This window comes from Cyclopterus lumpus, chromosome 3 (genome assembly GCF_009769545.1).
Source record: "Cyclopterus lumpus isolate fCycLum1 chromosome 3, fCycLum1.pri, whole genome shotgun sequence".
Taxonomy (NCBI): Eukaryota; Metazoa; Chordata; class Actinopteri; order Perciformes; family Cyclopteridae; genus Cyclopterus; species Cyclopterus lumpus.
The window spans coordinates 11,014,418-11,035,298 of NC_046968.1; the positions used below are offsets into that span (position 1 = coordinate 11,014,418).

Here is a 20,881-nt window from a genome sequence, read left to right on the forward strand (position 1 = left end):
GTGACAAAACGGGACTTAATCACCAGGACAATGTAAGATAGTTACGATGACAAAAGCTGTTTCCCACAGCAGGAAGAGTTCTGCACTCCAGAAGTAAACAATAGACTAATGGAGCAATTTTAGTAATGGACGTCGAGAATGAAGCTCCTGATATTTCCTTTCTTGTTTCGTGTTGTGTATGGTGAGTTGGTAGTGCATCCCCCAAAGTACTTTTGTCAGCAACTGAGATGATCATAATAATACTCATAACCTGAATGCAGAAGAAAATGGCTAATGTTGAATTCAACACTTCTTGTCTGCACATTAATTAGGGTTGTGTGCCATTATCAAGGGCTCCTTATTTCACATCAATTTAATGGCTACATGTGAACCATATCCATGTCTTAATTTCTCACTTGCAGGAGTGTGGCTGGAAACAAAGACTCTCATATCTTGGTATCATTGTCTTGGTTTATCTCACAGCTGCAGGCTTTTGACAATGTGTGTGGTACCTTCTGTTCCTTTGATTTTCCACTCGTTTGTTAACTAAACATACTTGCCATTTACTGCCACAAAGTAAAAAATGTGGTAGTGATTAAGTATTCATTACCTGTGCAATTTGTTTCTTCTTTATGCACTTTTAGCATGGACACATTTCTGAATGCTTAGGTAGCTCGCATTTGGAATATTGACAGTTTGAAAAGACAACCTTTATGCTGTTCAAAGTTTTATTATTCATTATTCACAAAAAAGCATTACAACCAGTGAATCGGACCATTATCCTCCATATATTCTTAAAACAGCACATTCTGCAGTATCAGTTCCTTATATAAAAAGTAGGGTCGTCATTGGAGGTCTTTTCTGTCTTTATCAGGGAGTTTGTAGCCACAAAAGATTCCTGCAGCTCTTTATAAGTGGAAACCACCTTTTAGCTCCTGACCTAAACTGAACGCTAGGTGTGAATATGCTCTCATTAATCTCACCTCCCACAGTAAAAAGGTCTGAGTCTGGAGGCTGCCTGAGAATACATCTTAATAGCTCTTTCATTTCTCTGACGTAAACAAAAATGTCTCCAGCAACAATGTGGCACACTGCGGGATGCCCTGAGACCAGACTTTGCTCTCTTAATATTGTCCCTGTAATGTTGTCCTGCAGTTTCTATGGAAACCAAGTCGGCCTTATTAAAAAAAAAAAGTTTCACCTTCTCTGAGTCTGCCCTTTACCTGACAAGCCAAGATAAACGAGCACGGCCCTGGGAGGAAGGCAACACAAACATGCATCTCTGCTCAGTGGCCCGTGCTCATTGGCTCTCGGCTGGAAGCCCTTATTTACCTTAATGCTGGGAGGTGGTGGGAATGGGGGAGGCTTGAGGAGGAGGAGGAGTAGGTGTGTGTGTGTGTGTGTACGTTTGTGTGTGTGAGAGGTATTGTGATTACTCCCATCATCAACCTTGAACCATGCTGCAATAAAAGAAAGAAGTAAAAGAAGAAAACAACTCTTTCTGGCCCCCATAATGCACGCGGGCCAGATGATGTCATATGTCACCTTCAGCTAATGAAGGTGATGATGCCGTGCATGAGTGCCGCATACGTTCACCATCTGCTCGGTTCCACCGCGCTGGAGCTGCTCCCCGCAAGGCTGCAGAGGAGTCGAGGCACGTCTGCATCACAGTGCGAGCGTCCCCCCGACGCCGCCGCCTGCATCCCGATCACTCACCGCGGGTTTAATCATGGCGCCACGCCACAGGCTGCTAAAGTGACCGGTCTCTGAGGCCACTTATTTTTTATGACCTGAGCAACCACAAGCCAGCTGATATGGCAGTGGTCCCCAGAAGTAGAAAAAGACCCCAATGAGCATCACCTGTTAGTCCACATGCACATGCTAATGTTGATTTAGTCAATGATGTGTCCATTTGTCTTGGTTCTCTTTTCATATTATGCATTAAATTAGATTTTCTTTCTGCTTACCTTTTTAAAAGAGAGGACATTGACCAAATGTCAACATAAAAGATGCAAGGATCCTCAATAAAACTGTTTTTAGATATCGGTGTAATTTAAAATACGGAAAAGAGAAACAAGACAATAATACTCACCATCTCCACTGGGGCATTGTGTTGTTGCAGTAACAGAATCATTTTATTAATTCACGACGTGGCTTACTTTAAAGAAATAAGAGTCAGTAAGTAAGAAGACCAGTGTTTCAAACAGTGAAAGTAGTGTTTTTATTAATCTGATGATTCTGTTCTGTTTTTGGTGGATAAAATGTTGTCTAAATATTTTTTGTCCAACATACAGTCCGAAGATATAAAAGCAGCACATGTTGCCATTTTAGAAGCTGGATCCAGCGAATCTTTAGTATAGGGGTTATAATAATTACAATAACACAATTGTTAATTTTCTATAGATTGGCTGATTGCTCACTCGACTCATCGTTTCAACTTTATTGTGAAATGTAAATACAAAAATTCACTGTGCCATTGATTTTTGATAATCATCACAAACTGAGAAAACATTTCAGATTCACCTTCAGCAGGTCGGCCTGTACAACGTCTAACAATTGATTAAGCATCTTTGGTGTTAAATATGTCAAACAACTGATCTTTTGTTCTGTTGGTCATGTTAGACACTGTAGATGTTTATTTTTATATGGCATGCACTTTGATTCATACATAATATTGGCGCTGAAACAATTAATTGAAAAGTTCAATCTGTAACAAAAATACAAATGTAAATCTTTTTGGTTTTCTTCATCCTCTTTCTGATATTGGATGGCATATATGAGGTTTGAATTGTTAGTTTTTTTACTATTCCGACGTTTTATAGATTCATCAAAAATATGATTGGTGGATTAGTTGATGATGAGAGTAATTCTTAGTTGCAGCTCTACATGATGAGACATTTGCATTTAAAATGTCCTTAAAGTAGATAAAGTTATTAATTTTTCCTAAACAATGCTAGGAGAAATGACTGAGCACCACTGGCTCCGGCAGCTTAATTATGAAGAGTGACAAATCACAGATTGATTAATTGATTGGTTTGATTGTCTTTTTTACTTCTTAAACATCAGTACATTTCTGCCATATTGTCTTATTAAATAGTCCATGAAACAGAAATCACAAAGGATGTGTATTTTCCAGAAACCCGCGGGTGATTTTTCTACAGTCATCTTATTTCTTGCTTGTGTTAACATTCCAGAGGGAATTGTGTTTCACATTGATTACTTTGGGAAGAGAAAGAAAGACACATAGTTGCCGCTGCAGGATATGAAGGTTTTGATTGACAGGCTCTTGACTCCAGCTGTGGAGCATGGTGTAAAAAGGTGAGTGTTGGTGACTGAAGATGATCTTTAGATAACATCCGGTGACCTTTGAGAGCAGCTGAAACTATCAGTCTCCACAGGGATACTCTCCTCCTCTTGCCATGTCTTGACACGTTTTTTTCTTCCCCTCTCTCCCTCCCTCTTTTCTATCTCCTCTTTGTTCCCCCTCTCTGTGTCTGGAGAGAGGAGTTTCTGCGAGTTGGCAGCCTGTATCTGATCCTGAAGTAATTTACTGGTAGCGATAAGGAAGTGGTGTGCAAAGTCTTTCGCTGTAGTCCTTTTTGACAGGGCAATCTGAAGCCCATAGAGAACAAATTGGAGGAAAACTTTGACTCCCGATAGAAGGGAAACACGCAAAGTTATTATTGTTCAAATTCAACAGACTGAGATTGAGTGGGGAAACAATCACCGACGACTGCTGATAACATTTATAGTGACGTGCTTATTCCATTGACTTCGGGAGCGGGAATAACCGCAGAGTGGAAGTGAAGGGTGGAGTGGTGCGTTAATGAGATGGCTGAGACCCCCCCCCCCCCACCTTTCACCATATAAGCTTGCATCAGCTTATATGTGCGTATTACATGCAGCATGCATGTGTGTGTGTGTGTGTGTGTGTGTGTGTGTGTGTGTTTACGTGTGAGAGTTGTGCCCCGTCCAGTTTTGCCCAGCAGAGGTTTTTTCTTTTCCTTTCTCTCGCAGCCACACAGAGCAGGGTCATTGCCTCAGGGGTGTGTTAGAGAAATGCTCCTCTGCTGTGAGAAGAAATATGAAAGAGACCCTAAATCAAGACACAGGGCCCCATGAATCATGTCAGCAGCCGAGCTGAAGAAGAGGGATGAGACCATCTGTAGCGGCATATGAATGGCTAACTGACTCGCAGTGGTGTTGACACAAGTGTGAAGAAGTTGTGAAGATTAGCGCTGCTGCTCGCCGCATAGCCTGGAAACCTGCTTCAGTCAAGAAGGAGCGAACCCAAATACGCTGCACGCTCCATTTGTCATGCTGACGTTTTACAGAATTGCACGGGGGGAACTTATTTTTTTTGGTGTTGTAAAATTGGATACTTTCTTATTACAACACATCTATAACACCTAAAGCCAAGCTGTGTGCATTGTTGGTGAGCTTTTTGTTTATTTACTGATTGATTGTATTGAGGACATTGCCAGGTGGTCGCCTCGGAATATGTGTCTTTTTTATTTACTTTTCGACGACGTGTCCGCGACTTCTCTAGTCACATTCAGATTATAAAAGGAGAATGGTGGGATCACTTATCATACAAAAACCCACCTTGTCAGGCTAACACACGTGAGACCAGTAAGCCAGAGCACGGACCGATCCGTGTCCAGTGAGGAGCAACTGGGAGCTACTGGCTTGTCCTTGTGTGTGCGGTGCTGCAACAACATCAGTCGTATCACAACTGGACAGTATTTATTTTTGTTGACAGAAGAACAAAGGCCAACGCTAAAGGCTTTTTACGATGGAACCTCTCCCATATGGTAGTTTGATTGACAGGTGGTTCAGCCAATCAACTGCCAAGTATTTTTTTGAAAGTGCCGGCCTTTTCCAAACAGTTTCCAATGTTCGGCTTCTCGGACGCATGTGGGTAACAAACATGGTCAGGCAAAAACATTGTTTTTCAATTTTTAAAGTTTTTGCTTCCAAAACAGGAGCTCTTCTTCCAAACTAGTGGATTAGTTTACTACACTTTGTCTATTTGGGTCTGTACATTTCTCGTAAATTCCAGAGAATTAGATAACGCCTAATTTGCATATTTGAACATCACATTTCAGAAATCGAATAATTGTTTTTACATGTGTAATCAATTGGGGTTTCATGCTGATTTTACCCATTTCACCTGCCGTGTTTTCAAAATGAGGTGAATTTTACAATCCAAATCTTTAAAATTGTTTTTTTCTCAGACTCTGAGCCAGAAATCTCCTCTTCAGTATCACTTGCATACAGCACACTTTCCAGTTTCATATCTACAGTATATATCTTCACATATCATTCACAGCCTGATTTGTAGAACGTTTTTTAAATGATTTTTTTAAATTACAGTATTTTCACATTCATGGACTGATAAGAAGAGATTTCCAAAATCCTCTCTGTAAAAAAACATTGACTCTCCTATGTCAACCAAATTAAACTAATTTTGAACCGAACTTCATACAATGTTCATATTTCTGTTCTGGAATTGTTTAATTTGATAATGACTCATTTACGTATTCAAACAACTTGTAATACAAAGAGTAATTGTCGATTGCAAGTATTGCAATTTGAACTGGAAGTATGATGATATAAACAACATCATGAAACAGATTGATTAATTACAACTCTTAATCACATTGGAAACCACAAACAGATGGGTGTCTATCTCCTGTTAACTCAATCTAAAACACACAAAAAAAATAAAATAAACTTGAATAAGAATTAATTATCACTCTGAAATGAATGAATTTGCCCTCTAAAGTGAAATAACAGTTGAGGTATTGTTATGACATGTAAATTACACGGACACTATGCTGTCGTAAAAGCACCTTGTGGCATCGTTAAATTAGTCTCTTTGAGGAAGGACCGATTCGCTGTGCCCAGCGTTGAGGGCATGCTATTAAAGCGCAGTAACAAGACAGAGGATAATCACAAGTGCACGGTCAACCCGAGGGCTTGTTATTTTAAAAAGAATTCACCACATAAATTAACCCATCAAACTATTGGCACACAGGCCATGCTGAGGGAACGAGGTATGATCCTCCAGGCAGTTTCAAGCTCGTAAACTGCAGCTGTTCTAAAGTGCTTCATGTAATGTCACTGAAAAGTGGTGGTGGGGGATAATGTACAATCCTCCTCAGATACATTATGATGCTGATCTTCACTGAGTGTGCAGAGTAGACCTGTTGAATTCCCTCCATAGTCAACCCAGAAGCACATCACGGTTTGGGCAAAGGATCAGCCCACGTTTGTGCTCTTTAAATGAATAAACTTGTACATTTACTTACTGTTTGTTGCTTTGTTGAGTTATTTTAATATACTACATGCGCTCCAAAAGCCCAGGCATCAACTTTCTTTTTTTGGGGGGAAACTGCACTTGTTTTTTTACTGCACATCACTTCCTATCCTCTCAAATGAAAAAAAAAATGGGTTGTTTAAAGCTTTTCTCTTTCAGTAGAATGCACACGACAGCTGTGACCCCAGCATCTTAAAGCTGCTGTCTGTTGACTGTTTCAGTGAGACACACGTGAGGGGAAAACATATTGACTGACTCAGCATCAACTGGGAGAGATGGGAGAAATTGTGATGGATCTTTGGTGGTGGTGGTGGTGGTGGTGGTGTGTGTGGGGGGGGGGGGGGGGGGGGGGGGGGGGGGGGGCAACAGTTGTCTTAAGGAGTGCAGTTGTATTATTCTCTTGTGATTGGCCGTACAGAGACAAGTGTGTGTAGATACTGTGTGGAAACATAAACACAGATAAGCCCATCAGAGGATGAAGAGCTACAGCGTGTGATCAGTTGACTATAAAATTGACCTAGACTGAGCAGTTTTACTGTCTCTCAAGAAAGATTGGCGATAAGATATTGAAGGAAAATGTTAAACAATCTACAATATTTTATCTCTTTCACTCTCAGTTCCACTTTTTAATGTAGCCAGACAAACACCATCAGTTTACAGTTAATATATTTCCAGGTAACTAACAGACTAATCTACAGCCCGGCAATACATTCTTCCTTCATGAAGGTTGTTATCCGGTAGCTGTTGAGAGAAATAAAAGAGTCGACCCACCTTTCGCCTCAGCTGGTGCATCACAAATACGAGTGTCACCAAACCCCCTGAGCTCTTTTCTTCCTTTCACCGTTTCTTTAAATTGTGGGATGTTTGTTTTAATCCATGCATATAGCGCAAGTGAATAGGGGTTTAATGATTATGTAGTTGTCACAGCAAAGAAAAACAACAAATAGTGCTAGAATTCTCAGTCCGACTCCAGTAAACGCCGTCAGTTTCATTTAGTTTGACCTGGTTACAACGTTGATTCAACTGCTGTTTTATACTTGCAGTAAAGTGTTCTAATTATGTATACAAGAACTCTTTTATTTATATCAACACAGGTGTCAATTATATGTATATAAATATATATATACAAATAAATAAATAAATATATACTTTTGATGTTTCATAGCCACACTTACCATTGAGTCTGATGTTCTGCAGCTGTCACTCACCTTGAGGCTTTTCAAGGGGCCTTCAGGAGGTGTATGAGCTTCTTTACTATTAACAGCAGTTCTTTCCTGCGGCCCGTTGAGCCGCTGCTACGCTGAGTGAAAAGAAAGAATGAGGTTGAGAGCAAAAATAAATAACGGTTTCCACAGGGGTGATTAGATTGTTGATATTTTGGTCCCTTTTGCCAATGTGTTGTTTACTGTTGTGGATCCACAGCGTCTGCAGCTGGAGAAAAAAAAAAAACAGCAGATGTGGCTTCTTGTTTCTGCCACATAAAATAATCTGGAGCTTTAAACTGGGCCTCAGTACAGCGTCTGAATGGGACCTTGAATTTAGAGTATGGCATCACTTACCGTGTAATGTTTATCTAAAACATTTCTCATGATTGCTCATGTATATTTTTCTAAATTCAACTTATATTAATGATCTGCTTTGCGTCATGCTGCCCACTACGTACCTATTTTCCCTCAAAGAATAGGACTGAATGAACGTAGGTTTATTGCAAGTTCACAAAAACTACACTTTAATGTTAATTAGTTTGTTATCTGTTGTGTTTATGCCCACCTCGTGAATGTCAGATCAATATTCACTTTCTTTTAGCTCTGTTTTTGGTCTCTACCAACTCATGAGGGAATTATCTGTTTCTTTAGCTGCTAAATGCTTCACTAAGTTTCCAGCTCTGTCCGTCTGCTGCTTGGTGTGGAGCAGCTCATATATCGTAGGTTTACAGAGTTTTTAAAAAATGAAAACAGCTGCCTCTGAAAACAATACTTTGAGAGAGTCAACCAAAAGACTAAAGCTAAACAATGGTCCAAATATTGCTATTAAGCTCCATAAAGCAAGTGATAATTTTCCGATAAAGGTGATGCCTCCCATTAGATGAGCTTTAAGTTACTAAGTTAAGTTACCCAATATTGTACTGAAGAACAATTTGAGAAACACTTCCACTATTCCACTTTATATTTCTGAGGGATAATTTGTACTTTTTAATCTATCGTACTTTTATTTATTTCCATAGTTACTAGTTTACATTTTTACAATGATCAACATATTAAGTATTATGCATTGTTATAGAATACTTAGTAAATGACTCACTTCAAATTAATGTACTTAACGTTAATCAGCAACCAAAAATAGGCATATATTCTGTATAGGGAGTACTTTTACTTTTGATACTTTAAATACATTTCTCTGTAATAGTTCTAAAGTTAATGGATCAGTCAATGAGCAAATTACTTTTTCCACCACGTCTCTAAACACACAGCCAAAAATGTCCCATAGGTAACTTTTTTACTTTTTTAACTGTGAAGTATGATAACAATATGCCATCTTATGGTTTGCTTGGCAATGTACACAAAAGGGTAACGCGTCTGTCAGTGCTTACCTCCATCTATTTTAAATTGCTGCTTATTCACGCTCATATTTGACAATCAATGACTGATAATTTGCAGACAGTGACTAATGACATTAATAATCTGCTTAGATGTCCCAACACAGGGGTGCAGCAGGCTTCCTCAAGCCTTATGACAATCTATTATTCCTCAAGCCTTATGACAATCTATTAGTGCTCCTTCGGCTCCACTGCTGGCTGGATAAACACGTTGTTATGAGCCGCTGCCATTGTGAGAGGAAGTCCAATCATTGCTCGAGTGTTTACTTTAAAACTGACATCCTGCTATTTGGTAGCCTGGGAATAAGGGTGTTGCTCTAGGCTTGTTGATTTGTTTATGCGTGTTTACAGAACTCCTCATAAATCCATAATCGTCCTCTCCATGTTCCTCCTCTACATCTCCATGAAGCAGGTGTTGGAATTTGGACAAGCTCGGTCAGTGGAGGAGGATGGCAAGGACGACTAAGCCTCTTAAGTTTGGTTCCAGAGAGGAAAAATGTTTTTCATTAGAGTGATGATTTTGATAATCTCCACTGGATTGAGACCAAGAAGTCTGTACATGAAAGTCTGCAGGATATTTGTTTGTGTTTTGCAGTAAATCATAACGGATGAACATCATTTTGAATGTGAGGATGTTGAGCATGGATATCCTCACAGCTCTGAGTCTTTTATTTGCTGCCCTGCTCTCACCACATCTGTTTAAACCTGAACATTATTGTCCTTATGGGGCATTAACACCTTTTAAAAATCCCCTTTTTCAGTGACCATCTGCTTTTATGAGGCCGTTGCACTTCCTAGTCAGCCAACTTTTAAATGTGTCGTTATATTACCTTCTATACCACTCAACTATTTAAGAGGTGTTATAAAAGTCCATTTGCCATTTGAGGGCTTCTGATATCTTTTTTGGCATTCACAACATGGATGATGCAGTAGCTCATATGCACACAGAGCTACTTAGCTTTGAAGGGAAAATTATCGCTACATTATAAGACGGCCTTTTATGATCCTAATAATGGATTTCTGTGCGTGAGGTAGGTGTCATTTTGGGCATCAGTGTTGAGAGGTGCGGCGCCATATGCTGGCTGGTACTTGTTTATGTAAATGTCTTGAAAGCGATGTTGGTATACAGTTTAGCCGGGACGTGTACAAATAGTTTATTTGTGGCTATCAAGGTGAGGCTGGAGCACCAGGAGGTTATAGCAACAGCAACAACAGCAACAACAACAACAACAACAGCAGCGTCTGAAACACAAAGAGACATTACAACTGTTCCCTCAACGACTGATAGACATTAGCTTGGTTTTCCCGTTAGAAATGTCATTGACTTTGATATCTTCACCTATTAACACCAATGTGTGCTGGTGGCCGGGTGTCCTTTTGAAGGAAACTAATTCTACTAAACTAATTCATGTACCGGTAGTCTCAGCATACTGTCTGTTCGACCAGCTCACACTCCACTACTCTTGTGCGGGGATCTTGGGGCTCTGTGCCATTTAAAGAGCGCGTGTTGTGATTTCCCTAAGCAATACGCATTGTGAAAACATGAATAAACAAACAAAGTGCCCATCCTAAGCTGTTATGTCATTGTTAAAGAGAGCGAATGGGCACATCGACCTGAAGGCAGATGAATTACAAGTATATTCAAATGAATAAGTCAAAGTATAACAAGTTTAATATTTGAATCATGTGACACTGGTCCAACTCCATCCCCTACACAATATGTTTATATTAGGACTAACTTGCTTTTCCAAATACATTTGGAGGAAGCATCCTTTCTGCCTGCATTACACTCATTGGCAACATTCTTCCAAATCCAAATCAATATCAAGGCAGACTTTGTTTGGAAGATTGGTTTAGCAGTTCCACGATAAATTAACAAAATAAACAGCACAGAGTAACAACACTATCATAACATGAAACCAGAGTAACCCACATCATAAAACTGCCACTCATATAAAAGAAGACTGTCGAGAAGTCGTATGAATAAGGATGGGGTGAGTGTTTCGAGGGGCACAGATGTGTTGGTAGGTTCAGGCTGCAAAGGACAATTATAGACAGCAAGGTTAAGGAAACATTGGGGTTTTGGTTTAGTATAAAAAACTCTTTGTGTCCTGTTTAGTGCTTTTAAATCAACTTTTCAGTATTTAACTAAAACCATAATGTTTCTCTAACTTTTTTTCATTGCTTTGAGTGAAATAAACATAGCCGTAAACAAATGTTAATCATGTTTGAGTTGCACTAAGCGATATTGGAGGGGAAATAAATCAGACACTGTGCATTGGCAGTAAAAATGTTATAGATACTTTTATTACTCATATTCCCTGTGATGTTCAATGTTGATACACAAAAAGAAATAAGAACAGTAATATGTTTCTTGATTGGTGCTTCGTAGTATGTGACGTCGCTATCGCCCAACTGGACCCTGTCGACTTTAAATCAGTGAAAAGAGCCTAAAAATAAATACAGAAATCTCTCAATAGGATTAAACTTGTCCAATAGCATTTTTTTCCCTTCATGTTGAACCACATTTTTCATATTAAGAAGCCGATTGGGAAAATATGTTTTCTGGGTCTTTGAAGCCTAAAAGAAATCCTAACTGGCTATTTTGAATGTTCTGCATTGAACATACAATTTAGTTATGTTTGCTAAAAGCCTCCAAAAAGAAAGATCCTCATCTATAAATAAGTATAAATATAAAACATATTTAATATATACATATACAGTTGTTATTTTTACCCAGTTTCCCATACAGGACAAGGTAGAAAGACATCTATGGCCAACAGTGTTTTGTCATTCTCAAGCTTATATTATGCAATCTACTTTTCTTTCCTCCATCATTTCCCCAAAATTGCATTTCATCCGATGTGAGAGTGCACTGACACAGTCCGGCAGAAGTTTGTGATTACAAATCTGTGATTAATCTGTCTCCTCATAAGAGCAAGTCCCAACATCTCAGTACAACGGTCTCACAGTGCCCATTACCCACCGACCAACCAGACCATATTAATTACTGCCGCCACCTTGCTCAAACAGCTCTGTCTGGCTAATTCCATAGTGTCCTCCTGGCACAAGTCAATGCAACTTCAAGGCTCAGGGCTTCCGAGTAATTAGAACAAACATGGCGGTCGTGATGTTTGGAGCTAAATCTTTGCCAGAGGCACTGTTGACTGCAATTGTATTATCCTCTTTGTCACAGCTCTCAATAAAAGGCACACAGTTCTAGATACACATACTGGCAAACCTTGTAATCCTAATTATAATAATCTTTTATATAAATACCTTATTTACAACCTGTCCGCAGAAGTTGTATGTCAGTCACTTGATTTATCTGATTCGTGAATTTGTGCCCAAATACAAATGGCATTCCTCTATTGATTTAGCGGCACATGTTATGGATATATAAACATAGACCTATTTACTGCAGGAGGTATGTAAATGTTGATGTATTATTTAATTACAGTGTTGCAGAGTTAATGTTCGTTACCATATTAACTCTGGGTTATTGTACCTAACAGATGTTTGTTTGAAGCCTGGCCCCCTTGTTGATTTTACACATTAAACTGCATATGTTACATTGTCTTGCCTGAAGAACTTTCTGTCCTTCTGAGCTCAAGCGAACAGGCTGCTTTGAAGAGGCAGTCTCTCCCAGATCCTCTCTGCGCTCGGCAATTAGCCAGAGGGACTTTAGTTTCCTCAGTGACGACTGGGTAACAGGTATTGCCTTCTAGCCTACTAACCACAGGCCTGCTTTGTTTCTCACTCAGCCAACCATGAACAGTGTGCATGGTCTACCTCCTTCATCTCCCGAGCCACTGAACTCCTCTCTCCGTAACATGTTGATGAAGTTGCTCTCAGGAAAGCTATATTTCTGCATTTAGACAGCCTTTTTCCTTTTCTACACCGCCGTGAAAAAAGGTTTGGATTCAGATAATAGATGGACATTTGAATGAACCGAATTGGCTCTTACCTTCTTGTTTCTTCATGTTTGGCCCGTTTCCCATATTAGGCAGAACATAATGGGAAAAAACTGTGTCTGAGTGTTTCTATTTATCACCAAAGTAATTATGTGAACTCACAATTGAATGACAGATAGTGTGAAGGCAAATAATTAACAGGCCTGCTCAACTGCAGCTCATGATTGATACCTCAAAGCCAGCAGAAGCATACTAATAGACATAAAACAGTGGGAGCGGTCTCTGACCTGCTAATGAAAAGATGCTGTGAACGTTCAGTAGCACTCTGTAAACTGCTTCCAGAAATCCCAACAAGCTGATTGAAACACTGCACCTTGGTTTCTAAGTGTTGCTTTTAGGTAAAGCTCATTTTGAGGAAAAGGATTTCGCAATTGTAATAATAAACCAAGAGAGAATTATCATCTGAATCTTTTGCTCCGCTCAGCTTTACGGAGCTTTATAGCAGGTTTCAGCTCATTGTTTAAATAGAGTAAATAACTACATTAGCAACAGCCTTAGCATTAACTCTGGGGTGTTCTTCAGTTTTAGTGTTCTCTGGAAACCTAATTTTTTATCTTCTGTGCAACTTGCATTTCTAAATATGTATGCGGTGCATTTTGTTATGTTGCATATGTGTTGGTGTCAAATAGTTTTCTTCATTTGATTGTGTTTTGTCTTTTTGGATGTTTTTTCGACGGTCAAATTCATGTCTAATTCTGTCTATTTGGGCCTCGAAAAAAAAAAGGTGTTGTTGTTGTTGTTCTTCTTCTTATCTCTACCAGGAGAATCATACGATTGCTTCAGAATGTGCATGCGTCCATGAGTTATTGTGTACTTATCTGTCTGTCCACTGCTAGTATTGCATTCAGCAGCACCAAACTGCATTATATTTTGGGTGGCCAGTGGGTATTTTTTTATTTTTTTATTTCCTGTTTATCTGGCCCCAGATTGCCTGCTACTCCTAAACAGGCCCTGGCCGATAAGTGATAAAACAGCTGAGTGTATCTCCGAACCTCTGCCACTTCTGTGGCCAAAGGCACACTGGTGGAAAACCATAGACTGTCAATGGGGAAAACTGTTTTTTTGAGCAGTGTGTTTGGCTAACAGCTAACGGAACTACACACACACAGCTGACCGGAGAACCGGTTAATCTGTGCTTTTTTATTAGGCATCGACATGTTAACCAAAATAGACTTGAAGCCAAAACCAACACGTCAAATTGCGATGAAACACGTGGGACGGCGCTGGGACACACGCCTGCACAGAGTTGGTGCTGACATCTGCACACGGAGATTAAAATGAGAACTTACAGTATCTGTTGGGAGAGACCTGCGAGTGAAAATTGCGTCCGATACACTTGCAGTCTAGATGGCGGGGGGGGGGGGGGGGGGGGGGGGGGGGGGGTTATCCAATTGTGGGTTGTGTTCATTCAATCAATATTACAGCAGTGGTGCAGACACACCTGGCGAAGATCTGCACTCTACTTACTGAGTGCCCCTTTGCAGGTATTATTATTTGATGTATCATTGTTGTTCCCAACTATTACTCACCACTGCCTTAATCAACGGGATACAAACAAGATAAGACAAAAATATTAGAAATAGAAAGGATTACATTTGTCACAGTAGCTTGCATCTTCCTTTCATGCATAACCAGTGTATTACACTACACTGGGTTGAGAAAGAGTCATGTTCCTCTTGTGTTATGATCAGAGTAAATGACTTTGACGTACCAATCCTACTCTGTCCCGGAGTCAAGGAACAAGACAAAAGAGGCCTCAAATGTTTTTGTTCCAGGCGTGAAGAGACAACTATAGTTGAATGAGAGAGGGATATGAGCCAAGAATAAAATGATTGAAATTTCCAATCTGGAGCCGAACAGCAGTTTGAGCAGAGATGAGATGCAAACCAAGAATCCCTTTGGGGGTGAAGGATATGGATTATAGGATCCTGCTGCTGGTCCACAGAGACTCTCATCACTCAGCGGTTTGATATCCTCTTGTAGGTTGTGCTTGATGCAACTGTGTGCTTTTTACTCACCCTGAAGAATATCGGATGATATGATCAGTATTTTTTGCTTCTTTTTATCTATGACACCATTTAAGGAGCAGACCTTTACTTTCTGGGGTTGCAACTCCCAGAGAGGCCTTGTGCTGCAGCCTGTTACAAGAGATTGTATGTGTTTCAGGTTATGGATCCCAGTGGCATAATGAAATGGATTGCTTACTGAATGCAAGAGGAGCTGCCTGTACGTGTGTGTGTGTGTGTGTGTGTGTGTGTGCGTGTGTGCGTGCGTGTGTGCGTGCGTGTGTGTGTGTGTGTGCATGCGTGTGTGTGTGTTTATGGATACAAGTGATATTTCTTCCTCCACATTTAACTGCACTAACTACTCACTCGCAAATAAATCATACATGCCTGTGGTTTTCACAGTATAAAACAGCTTTTGGTTGTAACACACAGTTTTTAAAATACAGGCTGTTCACATTTTCATTGAGCGAAACTGGGCACAGATGGCTCTAATGTAATCTCCTCAATCTGCTATTAATCACACTGTACAGAAAGGAGGGGAAAGACTGCAGTACAGGTCATGAAAAGGTGGATTTGTAGGACCGCGTCTCACAATAACTATAAGCAACAAGTGCATTTAGCATAGAGTTCAACCCTTATTTCACCACTAGCAATTTATTGTAGTGGCAAACCCAACAATGACTATCCTCATTCAATTTCTCACACACACAATCTTCATCTCAGCAGTTGTGTCCAGGGATTCAACAGAGCTGGAGGCAGTAGGATCATAGCTCAAGTATACACGGTTCAGGTGCAGTTTAGTCCAAACACATCAGCCTCAAGCCGGAGGCACCTGCTGCAGCCAGCAAACAAGGCCTTCACTTTCACACTTGCATTTTGGTCAATGCGCACAAGGAGCCAATTATTCGGAGAAACCCTGTTATGGCAGAAAAAAAAGAACTCGTTGACACGCACTGCAGTAACCCCGGTTACTCTCAAATCCAACATGCAGCTGACCCGCAAGATGTCTCCAGTCTCTTCTCTAATTTAGATGTTTTTAGATTAGATGTTTATACTCAATTTTGTTTGAAGAACGGTCGAACCATCAGCATGTCTTTGATCAAAGGCTGGCACATGTTTAGTATATGTCGTATACAGCATGATGCTTGAGTTTAACGATGTTTAAGTCCCAGTTATTGTATTTATTCATCAATACCATTGATCAAATGTATAATATGTAAGGGCTATTATTTACATTTCCAAATTGCAGGTCACCTGGCGAGCTTTGGCTTGTAAAGATATTTTCTCTATACACAACCAACTGTAAAGCAATGGAGGACATTTACTGACTAAAAACACACACAACTAGAACCATTAGGTCCAATATATTTGTCCAAAAGTCTCAAAGAGCTGTATCATTATATTTCTTTCAAAGAAGTTTAAAAAGGGTTTACATCCTTGAATCCAGGCTTTTCAGAGGATGGTGTCAACAAGCAAAAAGCCAGAGACAATTTATGCAAAACGAATCAATTTACTCTGCGTGCAAACGATGTTTGCTGATAAGTTCAAGTGGTTGGGGATCGATTGGTCATCGCTGTTTCTCTGAAAGCCTATTCATGTATGTAGACTTGCATCTTGTAACCAAAATGTTTACTTTTCTCTTGTCTTTCCAAGATTGTGTTTTTTTTCCCTTTCTCTTTTATATCGTCCTTTGTATAAACGAAAAAGGCATTTTATGAATACAACTTTCACTATTTGCATCTGCTCTCTAAATTAGCAAAGGACTGTTGTCGACACATTTCAAATGTTCACTTTAATATTTCATTTGACGCGGCTGCTACAAGAAAGACAGCAGCCAAAGCAGAGACAGAGAGCACAGAGCCACACAACAAGAGAAGAGAGAGCCTAATAAGAAAAATAGTGGCGATAATAGACCAACTGCTGATAACAAGTAATAAGGGACACAGAGTGGCAGCTGTATTTTTTCCAAAACTAATCACATTTAGGAGTTCCGATTTGTAGGAAATTAACATCAGAATTGCATCTCAAGGACCCAGACATTCGTACTAAATTTGAATTCTGCCACCAACCTTTTCTTTTAAATAAATTAGACACCCAGCCTTCCTGCACTTTATTTATTCATACTTTTTCTTTCCCTTTCTGACCTTGTATTGCTTGAAGAGCACTCACCAATTTGTGTTGGTTGCAACAAAATCACCCACCAGACATTTAAAACATTTTGTAATGTTTTCATGTTAATTCTCTAATCCAGATATTTAAATTTCATAGAGACATCAGGCTAACACTTCATTGGTCTACTCCGCACGCACGCACGCACGCACACACGCACGCCACACACACTGAGTAGTGAACAGTGTTACATACGTAGAATTATATTCTAGTGGTGTCTTTGAACATTTGTTTCCAAGTCATTTGATCCAACCATTTTCAATACTTCCAGATTACCTTATTGAAAAAAGTATAAATGTAAGAATTTTCAAAATTCACAATATGATTGTATCCATCTGAGTCGTACACAGACACACATATGAGACTTTTAGGAAATAATCACGTGCAGGCATGTCTTGCCCTCCCTGACCCTTTCTATCCCCCATACACACACACACACACACACACACACACACACACACACACACACACACACACACACACACACACGCACACACACACAGGCACACACACACAGCACACACACACACACACACACACACACACACACACACACACACACACACACACACACACACACACACAGGCACACACACACAGGCACACACACACAGGCACACATACACACTCACACTCACACGCATGCACACACGCATGCACAGGTATTTCAGCATAGTGCCTTTACCTTGGTCTACTAGTTTGATTAAGCGATATGCTGGAGATTGAATTGTTCTCACTCACCGGCTGTCATGGTCAAAGTCATGACAAGCTGTATTCAACCTAAAGAGTGAGGAGTCCTTGAGGTGAACTGAAGACTATTATCTAGCTATAACAACAAGGAACTGCTTTAGAACAAGGATTAATGCCGCATATTGAGACGTTAAAGCACAGATCATAAATGAATAGTTGAGTATACCGTCCTCGCACTGTGGTTTAATAGTTTAATTTCTAGGAGAGAGCATAAAGAGCTTGATATATAGTTTTTATGAAACCATACATGTAATGTGCAGCCTTGCAGCACTGCAGCAGAGACACGCGGCTGCTCATGTTTCCCCCGCATTACAAATCCTACTTTAACCGCAGGGTGTGCCGACATATAAATTATGCCATCACCTTTGTATGAGTTCAGAATATTGATCATATTTTAGTATTGCCCCACAAGAGAAGAAGAGATAAAGAATTAGACTCTTTCTTCAGTGTCGAGTTTGCTTTTCAAACACAACGCCGGTGTATTTCTCAGTGGTGGAAGAAGTATTCAATACCTCAAAAGTAAAAAGTACCAAATCATACAACGTAAGAATTCCCCCACAAGCAAAAATCATGCTTTTATGAAACTACAAAAGTAAATGAAAGAAGTATTATCACCAAAACCTACTTAAAGTATTGAAAATGGGAACTCCTTCTGCAGAGACATGTTACTAATATTTGATTTATACATATAATTGTAGCTATAGAACCAGTAGTCACCACTCTACATACAGGTGGGTCGTTTAGTTCAGCCCGTGGTTTCTACATAGACGTCGGTGTCATGAGATGATTAATAAGAGAGGAAAGTAGAGAAGGCAAAATTCTGCCACTCAAATCTGTCTACATTGTCTGTACTTTTCTCTAATCTTAATTAAACCGGCTGTTAGGTGAGAAAAAGTCTCTTTGGTGGAACTGCTAACAACTGAGAAAAATGAAACATCGCACTCTACTTTTATAACAAATCAGCAGACTAATCGTTTGTATCCACTGGTTTATTCTGTAACGAAGCATGGTGTTTTCATAAGCTCATCATATATTTTATGTGCTCGTCTCTTAATGTGAAAAGTAACTGGTGCCTACTCCTGTGAAATAAATGTAGTGAGTTTATTTCCCTCTGAAACGTTGTGGCGTAGAAGCATATAGTAAAATAATCTTCTAGTAAATGTGCTTAATCACTTTCCACCACTGGCCCTTCACATATGCTTTAACCAGCCTGATGGATGTATGGAAACACTCACAGGCCGCTCTGTCTTTTGTACTGGCCTCATTCACAGCTACACCCTGCGTGTGGTCGGCAACGGGATCAAGGCTCAGAGTGCCAACCCTGAAGTGAAAGTGAAAGGAGCAGACCCTGTCATCAATCAGATCATTGACAAGCTGAAGCACATCAATCAGGTGAGCCTCCCTCGTCGTCTCTATATATTTACTGTGTATCTACATTATAGGATTTATTTCTCTTTTCGTTGCAGCTCTCACCCCACTTTAAATCTTTAATTCCATCCCTCATTCTTTCAAACATATGGTTTCTGTCTCCTCGGGCAATATGCTGAGTCTCTGTGCGTCTTTGTGAGTTTATGGAACATTAAATATCTCTCTTTAGCTTTTGGCTTGTTATTCAAGGTGCACAGAAAAGAAATAACTGCTCACAAAGCTTTAGCCTCTAATTCGTGACCTTTTTGAATAATCTCATCATCTTTCATCACCAGTAAGTACCGACTAATAGAAAACTAGTTTCAAATGCAAAATCATCTCCAGGCAATGAAAAAAAAAAATCTTTCAACATTTAGAAACCCATTTTGTCTGCTTTGCGTGTCTTCATATTTACAAAATTCTTTTTCTGCTCTTTGTCAAAATCAATGTAGCTTTTCTATCACCCGGCCTGCAAGTTTGTGCTGCTGCGGCTCCTTTCAGTGCCGTTTATCTCTCAGTATGATGAGATTAGGGCAGTTTACTGGAGCACTTTCTCTTCTGCAGCTTCAATAACAGCTGCTGGGTTGTTGCACTGCAGCAGCAGCTTCACATGTCTGTTGCTCTGCCTTCCCAAGTGGCGGGCTGAAGGCCAGGTCATCTCTCTTGACCTCAGGCTGGCACCCCCTCCCTGACTAATTCACACCATCTGTGGGATGTCGGAACACATAAATCTATATCATAACTTGAGAGCACCTGATCTGCCTCGATGACATTCACTGTGTAAATGTCTTTCTCTCTGTGTGTGTTTGTGCCAGCAGCGTCTTAAATGTGCTTCTTTGCATATGTCCTTTCGGTCCCGTGAATTTTAACCCAAAGGAGAAAAACTATTTCATGCATTTAAGTCTTGAAAGGTAAGACATTGGTTATCTGCTGCGCATGATTTACTGTCACTGTGAAACAGATCACGAACGTCAGATTAGCAGACATTATGTCATCATATATAATCTTCTGGGAGCAAGTCCTTCAGTGACTGTAAACATACTCAGTTGTTTTTAAACTGAGGTGTTGTGTGAACCTGTCCGTGCCGTCACAAGCAGCGAAGAAAAATGACACTTGGGTCTAACACTCATGTCTCACTCATTATCAGTTAACTCGTCTATAAGAGGGAAATCTCTGGTGTGGGAAGAACATTGAGGTAGGTCTCGCTTGTAGCAAAAAATACAAGAATAGAACAACGCTCACAGTGCGACATTTGATTTTCATATCCACAGCTCATTCAATATTCTGTGTTTAGGAGTACTAACAGTATATCGAAGTGGTGTTTTTTGCTTCAGTTTTGGAATAATGTTCTGTTGTCAGCACCTTCACAGTTGTCTTTGAAATAAATTGAATTTTCGAAGGAGTCTCTTTCACAATTCAAAGACAGTGACACAGTCGATGCATGATTTCTGTCCAAAAGTGTGACGGGTTCTTCCAGGAACAATTCTTCCAAGTTTACTTGGAAATAAAATAGAGGTAGAATAGAGGTGTCTATAGAAAAAAAAATAATATGAATGCAATTGAAACACCTTACACTGACTCACTGTCTACCAATTGTCCTAAAAGAATCTGCCAATGTAAATACACATAAAGGATTTGCTCAGCAGAGGCAATATGAATTGAAATGATAATGCAACCT

At 39.9% G+C, this 20,881-nt stretch overlaps 1 protein-coding gene across 1 annotated transcript in view; it reads left to right on the top strand.

The window, feature by feature from the left end:
• The window catches only part of gpc5a (glypican 5a), a 105,367-nt gene that overhangs the window by 32,675 nt on the left and 51,811 nt on the right, over nucleotides 1-20,881 (top strand). The window contains exon 7 of the mRNA XM_034557024.1: nucleotides 19,068-19,188. Within this exon, the coding sequence (XP_034412915.1) occupies nucleotides 19,068-19,188 (121 nt within the window). The remainder of the gene's footprint in view (nucleotides 1-19,067; nucleotides 19,189-20,881) is intronic.